General features: G+C 46.3%; 1 protein-coding gene across 6 annotated transcripts in view; it reads right to left on the reverse strand.

Moving 5' to 3' along the window:
• Positions 1-3,050: 3,050 nt before the first annotated feature.
• CABIN1 (calcineurin binding protein 1) overlaps positions 3,051-17,386 on the reverse strand; it is an 83,037-nt gene continuing 68,701 nt past the window's right edge. For 5 of the 6 annotated variants that reach the window (XM_069871385.1, XM_069871387.1, XM_069871388.1 and 2 more), the window contains 4 exons: positions 16,327-16,618; positions 6,853-7,017; positions 4,890-5,116; positions 3,053-4,397 (listed from right to left, as the gene is read on the reverse strand). In XM_069871385.1, coding sequence (XP_069727486.1) covers positions 4,254-4,397; positions 4,890-5,116; positions 6,853-7,017; positions 16,327-16,618 — 828 coding nt within the window. In that variant the 3' untranslated portion in view covers positions 3,053-4,253. Of the gene's footprint in view, positions 4,398-4,889; positions 5,117-6,852; positions 7,018-16,326; positions 16,619-17,386 lie in introns of all 6 variants that reach the window. The other variant, XM_069871390.1, reaches the window with a different exon arrangement.

The raw sequence follows: 17,386 nt of genomic DNA on the forward strand, positions 1-17,386 counted from the left end.
CTAACTGTTCATGTGAAAGAGCCATTCAGGTGAGTTAATGCCCGTCCTCCTGAAGCCAACAAACCGCTGATGCTGCTCTGGCACCTTCAAGACGTGCAGTGCCTGCAACACCGAGAGCCGAGTCCCCCCAGGGCAGCTCAGAGGCAGCACCTGCGCTCGTACGGCCCGGGGCGCGGCACCCCAAGGCTGCTCCCCAAATCCTGACACACATCAAAGCTCAGCCCCGTGGATTCCTTGTCATCAGCCAGGAGACAGGGAAAGATGGCAATTGGCACTCAGCACCTGCACTGAAGTTCTTACCGTCACTTTCAACTGCAAGAACAAAGCTTTTTCATCCCAACTCTACATGGCCAAGTAAGAGATCAGGAGATTTATGGATGTTTTTTCTCCTGAACATCCCAATTCACCTACCCTGCCACCTTTTGCCTTAAAGAATAGGACAAGCACCTGCAGGAACAGCCATGAGCTGTGCTCTGTGTGTAACACTGTGCACAAGGCAGGTACATGATGGTGCACAAACCCAGCCTGTTGAACCAAACAATGGTGCAGTCCCACACTGGAAGGGAAGGCTTTGTCTGTTCTCACCTGGCTCCTCTGTTTCCGTTCAGTCCATTTGGTCTCCTAATCAGCTTTGGCTGTCACGCCTTCCTCATCTTCTCCTGGTCCCTTTCCTCTGACCATATGGTGTTTATTTTGGCTGCAAAATACATTAATTTCATTATTCATGAGGAAATCTCACTCTAATTAAAGAAAAAAGAGAGAGAGAGCTAAAACTTGACAATCCCCGTACCTGACAAACTTCAGGAACATACTCAGCACGTCCCTTGATGGCGTATTTGGTGTGAAATGAAGCATCATTAGCTTCTGAAGAACAGCATTTCTGAGCCGTGGGCAGAAGCCACTAATAACAGCTGTGCTCAACATTAATTGTTAGCACAACACTAGTCCAGGGAGGGAAATACTTGATGGTCTTACCCACACACGGTTTCTCTGATCCTTGTGCCAGGCAAAGAAATGGCATTAACCCCATGAAACCCCAGCACTACAGACCCGCACCGGCAGCGATCAGGGGAACGTGTCTTACTGGGAGGAAAACCAGTGCCAGGGACAGCAGGGGCAGCAGATCAGCTGCCCACAAATTACTCGCAACATCCCATTCAAAATCATTTATTTTTCCATTCAGTTTGGAACAGAAACTGTTTCGCCTGGAAGTCTCAACAGTTTGGCTTTTCAGGAGCCAAAACGGATTTGATTTTAAATCAAATACTGGCAGGGAAAAGAAAAGGAAAAGAAAAAAGAAGTCAAAGCCTCCTCCTCCTCCCTGTGGTCACAGACTGTACCTGTACGTTTCCCTTGGGCACCAGGCATTCCTGTCCCTACAGCTTCGCAGGGAAAAATCCAACCCAACCCAACGCCCCAAAGGCAGCAGCAACGGCCCTCGGTGTGCCTGGCACATCAGGACCCCGGGAGCACGGAGATTTCTGAAGATACGTTACCCAGCACATCCTGGAGACAAATGTTGTGCTTACAACCAACAGGCAACCTCGCCAGCACTTGGATTCTGAGCAACTATAACCAGGGTTAGATGCAATCAAAGTTACTTCAGGTAAACTCACAGCTAATTGTAGTTTTACTGTAACACTTTTTTTCCACAAAATCATATTGCCAGACTTTGGAATTAGCCATATTAAGTAAATACTGTTTGTAAGGATTTGAAGTTCTTGCTCTAAGCACCTTTAGGAACGACGCTTCACACAGACATTGTGTGGAAATGCATCTTCACTCCAGAACAAGGCTCTGCGAGCTGAAGCGCTACATGAACAGCACTTACAGAGCGACGATTTCATGCATGCAGAAGAGCAGCTCCTTTAGCTTCCAGCAGCAGCAGCTGTTGTGGAAGACGGGCTATGTCTGAGCGATGGTAGCAAAAGGTGGGACTTGAAGGCCTGTGAAGTTCAATCTCGGTAACTTCTTGAGCTCGAGAACAAGTCCTTGAGAGACCCAAGAGCACAATGGGAATAAAAGATCGGAGATTAACAAGAAAAAGGAGAAAAACAGGGAAGAGTTTTGAATACAGGATAAAACAAGCTGTGCAGTTGCATATTTGCAGATTAAAATAAGCTTACAGCAGAGTAGCAAAGCTCGGCTGTCTGACAGGAACAGCTGTACTTACTGTTCGAGCTTTCCTTAGCCAGTAAACCCCAAAATCCTCCTCAAAACGCAGGACTAAGAGTCAGAAGCAAGCTCAAGATCAGGTATTCTAGCAAACTCTGGAGGGGAAAAAAAAAAGGCAAACTGTCCAATGCCAAGGAATATTTAAAATAATACAGGAAACCAACCATTTCCAGTGAGCAAATTCAACTTGGAAAATTAAATTCTTCCTCTTCATACAAACCCAAGCAAGAAGCAGGGGTTTAGAAATTTAAATGTGACCTTAAAGTTAGCCATACACATAAGAATTTACATGAGCCAGAAATCCTCAGTGCTTTTGCCACTGGGTACCTGAGCTCCTCCACACCGGCCGCTCGCCCATCACTGGCCACAGCGACACGAACAGTTGCTAACAGGCCCAACGCAGACATGCTCACTTGCTCATAAAGTACATTTTGTTCAAAACAAGTAACCAAGAACATGAGAACAGACCTGCAATACACCGTTTGATGCTGCTTTTTATCCCCCACTCACCGCTCTTACGGTGGATGAGTCCCTGTAGCAGTGACTAAGCACCGATTGTACAGAGATTCCATGAGATCTGGTGCCCCACGTGCCGTCTCCCTCCTTGTGTTGTTCATTGGCGTTCAAAGATACTCAGATAGGTGAAAAAGAATTCAGGTCATGTCTTGACAGGGAAGTGAACCCAGGGTTGGGTCCCCAGAGACCAAACCCATCCGAAGAGTTCAGGCAGTTGTCAGGAAAGGAAGTAGCTTCCCCCTCCGCGTTTCCCCCACCACCCTCTGATCCAAGGCTCGAAAGGAGGGGAGGAGAGGCACTCTTCCCAGCCCCACGGTGCCCTGCCCTCTCAGACAAGCACAGACAACAGTGCCTTTTGACTTTATTAGAAAAAAACAAAAGTTTATACAAAGCTCCACCTTTTACAGAAATCCACCTCCCCCAAACCCCAAGCAATCCCCCACCACGAGCTGTCTGCGTTTCCCTTTCTCACAGACAGCCATATATACATGTACACACACATATATATATGGGGGGCGCACAGCTCTACGCAGAATGTGTGACTGATTTTTTTGCATGGTTTGCATTCAATATTTTACAAAGTTAACATTTAGTAGAAAAAAAAAAGGATCTTTGTTACCATTATTTTCTCATATAAATAACTGCGAGCAGTCCAACTGCAGAGAGATAAAAAACACCTTTTCGTGTCGTTCTGTAAAAAACAGACATTACTTAAATGGCATTGAAGTGTTCCAAGTCTTTTCAATACCACCATAAAAATATCTAGCCCCCAATTCAAAACACTTGGCCAAGGCATTAGAAGAGAAAGGACTGTAAGACAATGCTGGAAAGATCAGTTCTGTGAGCCAGCACTCAGGTAGATCCGTTTTCCTGGACCTCATACACCGGTGTGAAATGAGCACAAACAGGAGGCCAACGTCAGGCTGCCTGGAAAAGCTGGTTCTTTGCCTACTGCCGCTAAGTCAAATTCCAACAAAGCCCCGTGCAGACTCTCAGCTCACCCTTCTTGCTCCACAAAAAAGCCATGGACTTCCTTGATGCAATAAAAACTCCACCAGCTGAGCAAAGTTTTCCTACTCTGTTTGCCTTAAAAGAAGCCATTGGACTGATCACGGCATGGCGAGACAGGTTGTTGAACTACAGGGAGAAAAACTTAACTAGCGGGGAAAATGCAAAAAGACAACTAAAAGGAGGAAAATGCTATAGAAGAGAGCTATTGGAGTGACTCTAAAGGCTCTGGTTTGAAGAAGCAGGATAAGCAGAGAGATATGAATCGCAGCTCAAAGCATCCTTGTGTTTACTGAAGTTAAAGGTGACAGCAGGTCTAAATGAACTTCCCGGTAAACAATCATTCTTTCCGTCAAGCACCATGATGGGGAGAATGGCGAAGGTTCTGAAGGCCATACAAGTGGTAGTGGTGATAACAAAGGTAATGAGAGTGAAGAACACAATGATGCAGATTAAAATGGAGAGTAATGCCAGCGAAGATGTTTCAACTGCCAGGGATGCTGGCAACAAGAAGGATGGTTGTATGGTTGGTGCTGATGATGGCCAGAATTCATTCATATGTCCATGTAGTCATCATCTTCATCAGTATCACTTTCCAGTGAGGACTCCTGGCTCGAGGTCTCTAATATTTCCAAAGCTGGCTGACAAAGGCTCTCCTTCTTTACATTCGCTGCAGACTGAGCAGACAAAATAGCAGACTGATCCCAAAAAGAGAGAGAGAGAATATATTGCTGAATAGTCAGGATAAACCCATGATCACAGGGATAAAAGCCAACTGGGTGCTACACCTTCACATTCAATAGCTCTCTTACTCCTATAAAAGACAGGACATCCTAACGTGAAACTACCAAACACTTACCAGTAGGCTTGCCCACTACTGCTACTCCGGGAGCTCCCGCTACCCTAACAATCACAAAGGCTGCACCAACTTCCTCACCCCCTTTTTTCCCTAGTTCCCTCAGAAAAGAGGTAAGGAATAGAACAGCCACGATTTCACCCAGGGCCAGTATTCACCAGTCCGTTAAAACTGGCTCCTGCTGATAATAGCTAACATCTTCTTCCATCACTTATTCCACCTCTAGTTATGAACTGGTGATGGGAGCAGTTGCTCCTTCTGTACAAGTATTTCATTGAGGGGAGAATTAAGATAAAAACAATAATCTAAAAAATTACTGTTTCCCTTTCGTTACCTTTAATTTTTGCTTGGTCTCTTCTGAAATGCTGCCCTTTGGAGAAAGGAGGGTGGGAGTGGGTGGAGTGACAGTGATCTCAGGTGGAAATTTGGTGACAGATGAAGGTATGAAAAGCTTTGGCATGTTGGGCAGAACACGAGTTTTTATTCGGGTGCCATCTGTCTTGTTCTGCTGACTTCCCAAAGTCTGTGAACCGGAGCCGAGTTCAGGCTTGGAACTGGAGGCTGAACAGAAAATAATAAGAAAAACATGTTGGGAAGCGATCTAGGATTTCAGATGTCAAAGAGGAGGGAAGAGTGCATTGCTAGACACGTGGCTGGCTCAAAAGGCCTTTCTTCAAGCCTTGCTTTAATTAAGGCTCAGAAACAGAATAAGTGCCTCAACGTTCTATAATGGCAACTGGAAACAAGTAATAATTAAAACCCCCACTTCAGCGGGCAGCAGAACCTCAGTTTGGCCGAGCACGGCAAGTGGCAGCACAGCACCGACCCAGCTAGAGCCACTACTAACACCACTGTCCCTCTTGTTTCAGATGCCGCCACCTCATCTCAGCCCTCCCTAACTGACTCTCCCTTCTGTCACACAACAAATAAAGCTCCTCAGCTTTACTTGCGAGCCTCCGTGTCCTCCACCACAGCACGGCCTTTAATTATTGAGAGAGCAATTCCTCAACAATTTTAGAAAAATATACCATAACCCCTCGTCAGAATTTCCTCATTACCCTCTTCAAACCCTGCTGCTGCCACCCATGCTCGTTAGCATAATTGCCACGCATTTCCCAAGTGCCTCAGCTTGTGGTCTTTACAGTGTGATCGTGCTCAGACAGGGCCCATCTCATGAGGCACAGAGGGCTCTGGCCCTTCTGTAGGCACTAGCATGTCACAAACCAGTATCCACACAAGAACCAGCAGAAGAGTTCACATTAAAAACTGAGATTCTGTTAAACAGAATTTCTTGATTTCTTACTAATAATGGAATCAAACCTATTGCTTTAAAAGCCATACAAATGAGAACATCAGGGTCTTTCTCAGGCTGACAATAATGACAGGAGCTCATACAAGTATTTGCAGATTTGGTGGTGTCAAACCCTTCTCTTGCAGAGTCCTGGAACTGCCACCACTGAAACAGCAAAATGAACTGGCAGCTTCCCGATGCTGTCCTGCAAACCACCAGTGGTGGAACTCGCTGCTAAGGGATGGAAAATGGGCTGGTATGTTCTCAGCTGTATGGGAGAAGGCAAGAAGTGCCCCAGCAGCTGAGACACCGCTCCCCCCGGAGCAGGGACCCCCCTCCACCAGCAGCTCAGCACCCCAGCCTGCAGCACCAGGAGCAGCGCGGTGATCAGACACAGGATAATCTGCTTCCTGCCAATAAGGACTACGGAGACACCCAAATGTGAATATCTGGATCACGGACGTCTGAAATAAGAAGCTTCACATCTTTTTCAATTAAAACACAAACTCCTGCTTCCCTTGGGAAGGGGTCAGAGGAGGGATAGGAAGCATTAACCACTCTAATGCTGGTTTTTATGTTTACTCAGAGTGAGTCAGGCTTTGTGAAAATGAGTTTCCTTCTGCTAAATATTCCACTGGTGCAATCCCAAGTGTTGTCACATTGCCCTATCAAAGATTTCAATTTAAAGACAAATCCTACTTCAAAGGATGCGCAAACGCTCCAGCGTGATAACAGCCTGGTGCTGGGAGGCTTTTTGTTTGGCTTTGCTGCTGTGGCATTCACCATGTGAGTTATGCGTCAAAAAGAATAACCCTTAAGGGACGACAGGCACTTCCCTAGGAGGCTGGGATGTTGCCACAAATGCCTCCAGGCTCTGGAATACTTGGCTGAAAGGCAGGCAGGGAAACTGAGGAACATGCACCACAGCTATCCAATCAATTCCCACCAACTCCTCCACAGCAAACAACCCATTTCCAGAATTCTATGAAGCACAGTAAGCTCCTACCTTGGGTACAAACGTGTCCCGAGTTTGTGCTGGTCACCGACTCCACTTGCCAGCACGCTGGCTCTGGCGATGGTGCAACAGAGGCCATTTTCATCTGCTGACAAAGCCGCGACTCCTGCTGCTGAAATCCAAGCCCCTCCAAAGGCACTTCGAGCTCTTCTTCCTCTATATTAAGAAAATACAATTCACAGATTAAGAGACATCCGGATCTCTCTCCCAAGCCTCAATCCTTTTGCTGTCTAACCAGCTGGTAAAAGTGTTTAACCCTCGCTCTGTTTCTAACCTGTAACATGACCGAGGGAAACTAAACGCTGGCAAGACGAGACAGCAATGCCAGCGCTTTCATACTTGGGGCCAGCAATTCCACCTCTTGGAAAAAAAAGTAGATGTTATTAAAAAGTGAAAGAAAAAGTTCTTGTGTATGACACCTCTGCAAGAAAAGCCCAGCAAGGGACCATTCTCCTTTGGAGCTGGGAGGGCTGATGAACCAGCCAAACCCGTCACCCTTACTGGGAGGCAGCAGAGGCCGAGGGTCCCTCCCCGATCCCAGCCGCAGGTCCGGGCTACACCGAAGCGCAGCTTACTGGGAATGTCCAGTAAGGGGGCCAAATCTGGTTTGCATGAATCACAGAATCAAGTTAAAACTAAATGCTGACTTCTCCCTGCCATGCCCCACTGCACCTCTATAAATACATCAGCCTGAAATTCTCACCTTCTGCTACTGCAGAACTGGGGTTGTCTCTAACTCAGAATCTGTGTGTGTGTGTACAATCTCTTCATTACGTACCAGCTGTATCTGCTTTTAAATTAATGCAGTGTTAACTCGTTTTCTCACACGCTGAGCTGCGCATCGCACGTAACAGGAGCGGCTGTCAGCGCGCTCCTGAGAGCGACTGCTGCCCTTACGGAGAAGGGCAGGCGGCAACAGCCGACTTGCACGGCTACAGACACACAAACACGTTCTTGGCCTCTGATAAAAATGCAGATAACCTTCAAAACCAAAGGGCCATGTGGTCTAATTCGAGTCACCTTATGTTCACACAGCCAAGGTGTGCACAGGCAGCGACCGCAGACCAGCAGACGCAATGTATATTCACAGTCTAACTTGCTCTGAAGTTCTTTGTGTGTCCGTGCTCTAAATTAATCCAGCATCTTGACAGTATGGTGTCTTAAAAAGGAGGACGTATTTCAGCTTTTCCTCGCTGGAAAAATACTCCCACCCCCTCAACTGTTGAAAAAATATACTTTCCATCTCCATCAACGTAGATGGGAACCTGGAGTTTATCACGGTAATGGTCTCCTGTACCGGAGTTCCTCTTGCAGAAAATGCCTAAGACAACGTTACAGCCGAACAGCTCGGGAAAAGTCAGATCAAAGCCATTTGAAAGATGAGACTTTTTAAATGAAATACATTTTCTAGGGTTCTTGAATAATTTGTACAGAGAGGCTTACCAAAGCAGTCCTTTCATCATCACTAATTTTCATTGGTAAAGAAAAGAACCCATCATCTAAACCTGTAGCTGGAAGCCAATATCAGCCTTGGGATAAATGAGTGTGCTTGTAGAGGATTCTCCCATAAAGGAAAGGTCACACCACAGCACAGACCACAGGCAGCCTCTGCAATGTGACATTCTGCTCATGACCAAGCACCAAACAGAAAGGGCTAATGCAGATCTCATTCTCAGTGCTCTCTGGCACCTTTCCCCATGGACACTTCAAAATACAGCATCGGAAGCAGGAAAATAACAGTTGCATCTACACATATAGGTTATTAACAGCCCAAATCAGCCTAAAAACAACACAGGAGGAAGTACATGAACTCCAGGAATCTTGGCTAGGAGAATCAGAACCCCTGCTTCCCTGTTTAGGCAGAGAAGAGATAAGGATCGTCTGTGTGTGTGCCTGCCCTTCCCATCAGCCACCCGTATGCTTTAACCGCGTGCTGGCAAAGCACAAGAGTCTGCACGAAGAGGAATCGGCCCCAGCGTGGCCCAAAGCCAACATACACCCATTCCAGTATGCTCCTTGTGCCTGATGGTGAGCTGGAGTCTGAACCCAAGAGGCTCCCACGCTGGAATGGCTCCAGGACATTTCATCAAAAGGCAGAAAGAAACATTACATCAACAATGGAAGCAAAGCAAGATAGAAATGATGAATTTGGAAGATTATCCTAAAAAGAGAGCTAAGAAGCCCACTCCTTTTTCACTCACTCCAGCTCTCCAAACTTGCAGCCTCAAAATATCTCAGGTAAGTACTAAGAATCCTTTTTATCCACTTATTAACCAAGAACACAAACCCAGTCATTAATTTAGCAGACACAATGCTAAATACAAATAAACTGCGCATCCTACAGCCTTGAACGCAGAGCTGACTGCGAGCCCTCCCGTATGCACACAACCACTACATTGCTGTAGGGATTATCAGCGCACAACTCACAGAAAGAGCTCTGATTCACATTATTGGTTAATGATAAAACTCCATCGCTTACGCTGATTACAATCTTTGTTTCATTAGAATACACATCACTGCCTAAGCTGATTTGTGGCTCGTTATTTTAGCTAAATGATGCCCCACTGACAAATGCTCTTTTGAGCTGTCCCTTTCTGGGAAGATGCTACAGGGCTGGCACCAGTCTGTTCTTTATGAGCAGCCAGCACACGCATAAGCATCTCCACCGTCCATTTGGCTTTGTTAGGTTTGAAGATCCAGTTTATAGTGTAGCAAAATTAGATTTAGTTTCAATAAAAGTATGTGTCAGCCCTTCTTTCTAAAGAAGCGGATGGAAATGGGAAGGCAGGAGCTACGTGCGTATTCCTATCACCACACTTCTGCAAACACTGCTTGTTAGTGTTCTCTTAGGCTGTGTCTTTCAGTCCATGACAAATCAAGAGCCACCGCCTGTTAATCAGGCCCTGGCTGTCAGAGGGTGAAACACACAGTGACTGGATTCCATCACCTGGCTGGGTCACACACTTCACTCTTCTAGGACTCTGCAACGTATTTTTTTGGTAACAGTCACTCGAGTGGCACAATTTGTAAGGCAAAAATAAACACTGTATTTTTATAAATTCCTAAGAATTACAGTGATTGGTTGTTCTAGTTGTACGTGTCACAATTTATACTACTTGCCCCTTAATATAGTGCTCAGATATTCATGATATCCTTTTTCATTTCAGGCACAAAGGGAAAAAGAGAGAACGATAACCGAGAAGAAACATGCAGGTGCATCTCCTATTATTTGTCTAAAACAGATTTCTGAAGAGAATATCCTGATATTTGTCTTGAGGAAGATCCTGTTACAGCCCCAAACATAACGTCCTAGTTTTTCTAATAAAAACTTTCCCCAGGGAGGCACAGACTCCACTAACTCAGGAGCCACGCTGCCCTGCACGAGCACACGAGTGCAGCCCATCCTGAAGGGGTTCAGAAGCTCAGGTTTAATAGCAGTTAACACATCTTTTAGCAACATCCGATACTTGCTCTGTCCTGGCAGCTTTCAAACACGAGCTCCACGAAGCCAGGTTCAAATCAAAGCTTTCTCTGCAGAGGGAAGGTGCAGCAGCCCCTGCCCCCAGGCTGCAGACGGGACGGGGGCTGCGCTCTGGAGCTCCGTTCTGCGCTCTCACAACAGCACATGAATCAAGCACACAGAAAAAGCACGGATTGGCAACGCACCTTATCTTTTACATGGAAAAGTTCATCTCCGATCGAGCTGAATCACAAGTATTTTTTTAGCCTTCCCTTTTCCCAACAACTGCCTAAAGACACGTAAACCAGCACAGACACAGAGAAGGGACATCATACCTTTCCACATCTCCCTGCTTTAGCGAGGAGGAAACAAGCTGAAAACAATTCAATGCAACAACCTACTCCAGCTTTCCTCTCCAACCTTTTTCCACTCGTTGCCAGGGTAACCAGTGTTTGCAGATGCCTATAGCGGGCGCCTGGGTTCATGACTTCATCACAGTTAATATTCTCAGGCTCTCTTTATACAGAGTACACGATACACATACATCCACACAAGATGAACATAGACATTACACAACTCCCGCAACCGATTTTACACTGTGACAATTTACTTTGCTATCTTGATGAGCATAAAATGAAAAATAACACTGCCAAAATCATCCCCTTGGCAATTTGCAGATGTGGGGAAAGTTTAAAGCAGGTGTTGTCGGCAGTAAACAGCCGCGCTGGTCTCGCCCCGCAGCGTGCGCCGCACCGACCGAGAGACACCAACACTGCAGCGTCTGAAAACATTTCATGTGGAATTCCAAAAGATCCGCTGGGCGTGCACTAAGCCTCATCCACGGCAAGTGAGAGACAGGCCAGAAAATGTGCCTGGCACCCAGAAAAACGTTCTCTGGTTTCTGAGGGAAGCAGTTTGAAGCATTATAGCACAGACACATGAAAGGATACAAGCAAGTCACAGTGCATGCACAACAAATCATTTCTTTACAGGAAAAGGAAGGAGCTGAGCTGTGAACTCCAGGACAGAATACTAACATGATTTCCAAAGCAAACACTCAGAGAAATGAAGAGAAAACAGCTTCAAATACTTAAATAAAGCACCTGCACCACTTGCCTGCACCCCTCTGCAAACACCTTCCCCAGCAGTTCTGAGAATCGAGACAAAACGCCTGAAAATACATTTCTCTGATTTAGCAAATCCGTTCTGCCTCGCCTCCCAACCACTTCCAAAGAGCAGGGGCTGAATTCTGCATGCCTGCAGACGCTAGGAAAAACTTCTTCCACTCATCCCAGTAACAACTGGTTTACTCCGCGCTGGGGCCGCCCCCAGCGCACGCAGCCGCTCCCCGCACTGTCACTAATTCACCACACAACACAGATATAGTTATGTCATTTTTTTTTCCATGGTGATGGAAATGGGTCTGATCCTTTACCCCCTGACACACTGGAGTAAACATCTCACCACATTTCCAACCAAGAGTGATAATGAGAAAACAATTTGTGTTCTGTATTCCATCTGCCTCGCCCTCCCGAGGGCTGGGAATTCAGACAGCTTTTTTCCCTCTCCAGCAGCTGCAAAGGCCACGGAAAGCTGGAATTTGGAGGAGCTCAGAGTTTCCTCATACACTGCGCTTCTAAGTCAACGGAAAGACTGCACTGGAACACAGTTTGGTTCAGCTGAAGGCAGTTCAGTTAAGGATGGCAGCAGGCAGAAATAACGGGGCATCGGCCTTCAAACCGTATCTGCCACGAGGTGCTGCCAGCACGCAGTGCGACCACAGTGCATCACGGGATGCCAGAGCTACACTTGGTACCATCCCCTTACGCATTCTCTTTCTCTCATTCCAAATATCCTGCCAGGAAATTTATTTCTAAAAATCCACTACCCAAGTCAGAGCTGTGGACATCAGCATGAGACTCCAAACACCAGGTTCAGGAAATTACAGTCAAAGCTGACACACAAAGCCGGGTGTTGAAAATCAAAGGTCAGAGTGATTCTGGAGGCAAAAAGCTGCAGAACCCAGGTTCCACCGCCCCCTGAAATTCCAGCTTGTCTGTTAAAAGAGTATAAGGACAACCCACAATTTCCTTGGGACTTTGCAAGTGTGGCAGCACCCGCGCAGCTGGCTCACATTGACCTTTGCTCAGTCCTCATCTGTGCAGGAAGGGATGGACATTTTGTGCTGCTGGCAGTAAGCTAAACCTGGTGGAACCGAGCCGCCCTCTAACAGTGCAGCAGCATCACCACGGCCTTTTACAAACCTCTTCATAAAAGGGCTCCAGAAGATGAGTTCCATCAGGGTAAGATACCCACAGGCCGACAACTCTCTGGGATCTTCAGGGGGATCTAAGGGCACACAGAGCTAGAGAACCTCTTGGGCCACAAACCTGCACAGCCTGCGCTGAACCCCTGGCTCCAACCACCCCCTCATAGGCCACGGCTGGGAAGCTGCCGTTCCTGTCCTGTTCTTACTGACCTCACATGAAAACAGCGACAGTCCTAACATCAAAGGATTTTCTGCACAGCGTTGGACTGAATAAATAAATCTTGAGACTTGTGAAGCACTGAAGATCAGCAATAGACATTACCTGTACTAAAAACTCTTCTGGAATGACTTGCTGGGATAGCAAACCAGCGTCCTTCCAAAGGGAAGAGGAAAAGACCTGAGGGACTGGCACTGCCTGCGCACTCTGGAGCCGAGAACCATTCGCAAACAGGAGCCCCTGCTGGCACGCAGCAGGGAAGTTGTTTTCAGAGGACACCCGTGGTGCAAAATAAAAAGCTTCATGAAAAGCAAGATCAGAGAAGTGGTAGTGAGAATCCCAGTGATAGGGCTGAAGAGACGGGAGAGCTCAAACCCAGCGGCCACCAGGCTGACCTCTGTCAGCGACTGCGCGGGCACCAACACGGGTACAGGAGCTGCCACTCCAGCACGGTACAAAAATGGGTTACAAGGATTAAGAAGGGTTTTTAAAGCCTTGGAGGAATTCAGCCTTGGGATTTGAGGGAGACAGCGGCTGTAAACCAGGATAAATTGATGTGGGAAACAAAGGAGAAAGTAATGAAAGCAAGGAGCATACAAGAGACACAAGAAAGTGGAGCAGAACACGTGCATTTCAGAGAGAACCCTCACTCCAGGGAACTGCAGTACGAGTTTTATGTACTCGTTATCTGATGAAACCTCTAAGACCTCTTCTTTGCTGTCAGGATTTCAGGCTCACATGAGGCCACAGGTCCTGGGCCAGCCAAACCTCTTTGGGGGTCCAGCTGGGTCTGAGACACCTGTTGAGAACAAGTCAGTGCTCTAAAGCACCATCCTGAATCCAGCAGAACAAACAAGGTCAGGAACCACTGCTCTGGGAAAAATGGGCCAGGGCCTCCCAACCTGCACAGCAAAACATTTCTCCCTAAGATCTCATGTCAATCTCCCCTCTTTCAGCTGAAAACTGTTCCCCTCGTCCTCTCCCTGCACTCACTCATCAAGAGCCCCTCCCCAGCTTTCCTGGAGCCCCCTGCAGCACTGGAAGGCTGTCATTGCTCTGCTGCTGGACTCCATGGTGCTGTATCTGTACCAGCTATCGTATACAGAGGAACCCCACTCAAATATTTACAGAGGAGCAGCAGAACACCAACACTGCTTGGAAAGCCATTCCTTTTCCTTGGTGAAGTCACAGAAAACTATAACAGCTCATACACTCTGCTGGAACACTTTCACACGAACAAATGGATACAGGAGGAGGTGACGAGAGACAAGAAAGATGAAAACAGATTACTCTAAAAACAGGAGGAGTTTTAACAGAAACAGAGCTGATGGAAGGTAGGAATGAGTTGTAAGAGAATTATAAATAATTCTTTTTAGACAAAGCAGATGTAGCAGTAGGAGAATGAAAAAGAAAAGAAAAAGAAAGGACGGAGCAACAATTGATGTCTCTCTCAGTTGGAGAAATGACCTGTCAGGTAGGTCTGTGAGCCAGAAAGCCAGATACAGCATCTGCATTCAGCACCAGAATGGAAGCTCTGCAGCGTCTCTTGATCTATAGACGCAGCTTCTGCGGTGCATTTCTGGCAGTGAACACTTCCATCTCCCTCAACCAAGATGGTGTTAGAATGCACAAAAGAAGGAAGGAACAGTATCTAACTTCACAGCCCTGACAAAGCCTAGGGAGTCAAAAGACTAATAAATGTTCCAGGCACTGCCATGTGGCCTGGGAAATTGCAGAGAGGAAAGCCTGTCAGAAAGACCCGTGACTTTGGTTTGAAACTCAAAAGAACATAGGAGGAGTTCCCAGCATTGTCACCCCTGCCAGTCTCAGTGTGCAGTGACTCCTCAGAGGACTCATTTCCCCCATTGTCTGGGCACAAACCTGAATTACTCCCTGCTGAACAAGCCTGCCAAGACATCCTAGAACACCATGCAACTCCCTGCTCTGGCTTCACAGGGACAATAACAAACGTGGTTTGCACACTAAGTCATTCCCTCCTTATCGTTCCCCTTTCCTTTCCTCCCCTCCCAAGAAAACCTCTCTCTGGATTTGGGATAAAAGGAAAACTAGATGATCATAACAAGGCTTCTAATATTGGATGTTAAGTTTCAATGTTGTCCTGTACTCAGAGACTAGCAAACTGGGAAAACTGATTTCTCCCTAACTTTCTCTTCATTGCTAATGAATTCTGGAGATTAAGCGCATTCAGATACCACAGCTAGTTACACAGGGAGAGAAACTAAATACCAGAACTATACAGACCAAAACTTCAGAAAGGCACAGCACCAGATTAGCACAACATCCAGACTACATCAGAGTCCATTAGTTATTAATTAATGTTATACACCACTAAGTGTCATAGATCTGGGCACGATTTCCCCTGTAATCTCACTTTCACAACACCTGTACGTATATGGTTCCTTTGTAACTTTATCTGGGCTCCTATGAACTTGTCTGTGGTGTTTTGTGAGCAGCGTTGGGGCTCAAGCTCCTGAACAGATGGAGCGATTCAAGGTGGCATCAGCAGATGCTTTGTCAGTGTTCCTGCTAAGGCTGCAGAAAGGACAGGCTCTGGCAGGTGCTCTGCCACCACGTGTCCCACAAAGCAGCACAATCACCTCTTTTGGGCACCCAAGGCAAGTCTGAAACTGGGTCTAATCTTACTTCATTGCTCAAAGCTGATTAGGGCTGCCCCACACAGTGAGTTTGGTGACTGCTCACAAGCCAGTCTGGCAGGACAGCAGGGAGGACAAGGACAGCGTTCTCACAGGGTTCTTTCCTCATCTAGACAGGCTGTATACGACTGAGTACCCAACAAAACACGTGATCATGCTACAGAATAAGTAACATTTGTTGTGTTTCTTCAATCCTCTTCTGCACTCTAACTGGGCCCATAACCATAGCATGGCTATAAATAATATATTCCCAACGTTCTAGCCCCGCCAGAAGCTTCTTTTTTCAGATGTGAGAAGTAATAGTGAGATGATGCACTAACTTCATGGACCGTGCAGAAGCTCGGAATTGTCATTGTTGGCTGTTCCCACACACGTACACAGGCAGTGACAGCCACGCATCTAATTAAGTTAATTAGGCACTCAGAAGTCAGATCCTCCAGTTTAGGCTGTCCCCTAGTTTATTTCAATATCAATCACTTCTAACCTTGTTTAAAGATTTAAGGTATTTTAAACAACTCGATCCTTACCTCTTTGAAGAAATTAAATATTCTTATGCTACAAGAGACTCCAATTCTGTATTTAAAACCTATAACTAGGCTGCTATTCTGATTTCACATGCAAGTTACACAGACAGTGGTCACACTTTTAATCTATCCTAGTAATTAAAACATGCATTAATTATGTTGATGTGCCCAATTCAGAATCAAGACAAAATCTCTCTCTGTACAGCCTTTCCGATGTGGTCTAGTGATGAGAAAACAAGCCAGAATTCTGGCACTGACTTGCCACGTGGCCTTGGCAAACCAATTAGAGAAGGTCCAAACTTTGTCTCCCTGAGACTTACCACGTGCGAGATCACTCACGCTGGGAGCAGTCTCTGCATTTTGACTCCGGAGATGCTCAGTATCCCTGTGTGAGTCCTGGGATGGAGGTACTGAAGATGCTGAGGAGGAGGAGGATGAAGAGGAGGAGGCTGGTTTGGATTTGGAATGCAGATCGTTCAGTCTCAGGAGATTTTCAGGAGTCACAGTGTCTGGATTCACCGGGGCAGGATGCAGAGCGGATGGCGCTACTGGGAAGAAGCTCTCTCTGTTGTCCTTCGTGTGCTTTGGGGTTGTGGGTGCTTCTCCAGTGGACTACACAGAACAAAGGGCAGGCAGAGACAGTGAGAAAAGATAAGCCAGAAACCCTGCAAACACTGCCTGCTTCAGCAACAACAGCAGGCAGCACAACAGCTGGCAGACAGAAGCACTCCCTAAGCAAACCTATGAATCAATTGCTACTACAAAGAAATCCTTCTCCTTTACAGGCTCTTTCTCTGTTCTTTATGGTGTATTTATCAAACTAGCACCTGAATGTTTATTCATACTCAGATTTCCTGTGCTTTATTTAACAAAGCTCTCACAACGTAGCGTACTTTCCTGAACTCCACAGAATCACAGAATCATTATTAAGTATGAATTACAAGCGCTTATGAACAGACATTTTCCTTCTATTTAAAATCCACTGGCAAACTCTTGACCGGAACCAGCTTCAACAGAAGTTGTAAATTATTAAAAGAAAGAATTCTTAGTGAATGGGGTGAGAAGAAATGGAGAAAGCATAAAAATATATCTGCTTGCAAATTAAGGGATCAGCCTAACCCCAAACCATAAATTCCAGTAATGCAGAACTGAGTAACACCGGTGTCCAACTTGGAACAATGGCTGAGAAGATCCGTTGCCTTTGCTGAAAGAACAGTGGCACCAAGAGTGATGCCTTCCTCCAAAGCCAGAGCCAAGAACTGAATGCAGGGTCGTTAATTATACAGACAGAAGCTAAGGGGGGACATAAATTCACCAAAGAAGGGAACAAAAGTATCCATAAAATGAGTATCTTCTCTATGACTGCTATCAGCAATCACA

The sequence above is a fragment of the Phaenicophaeus curvirostris genome, chromosome 17, assembly GCF_032191515.1.
Source record: "Phaenicophaeus curvirostris isolate KB17595 chromosome 17, BPBGC_Pcur_1.0, whole genome shotgun sequence".
Classification (NCBI taxonomy): domain Eukaryota; kingdom Metazoa; phylum Chordata; class Aves; order Cuculiformes; family Cuculidae; genus Phaenicophaeus; species Phaenicophaeus curvirostris.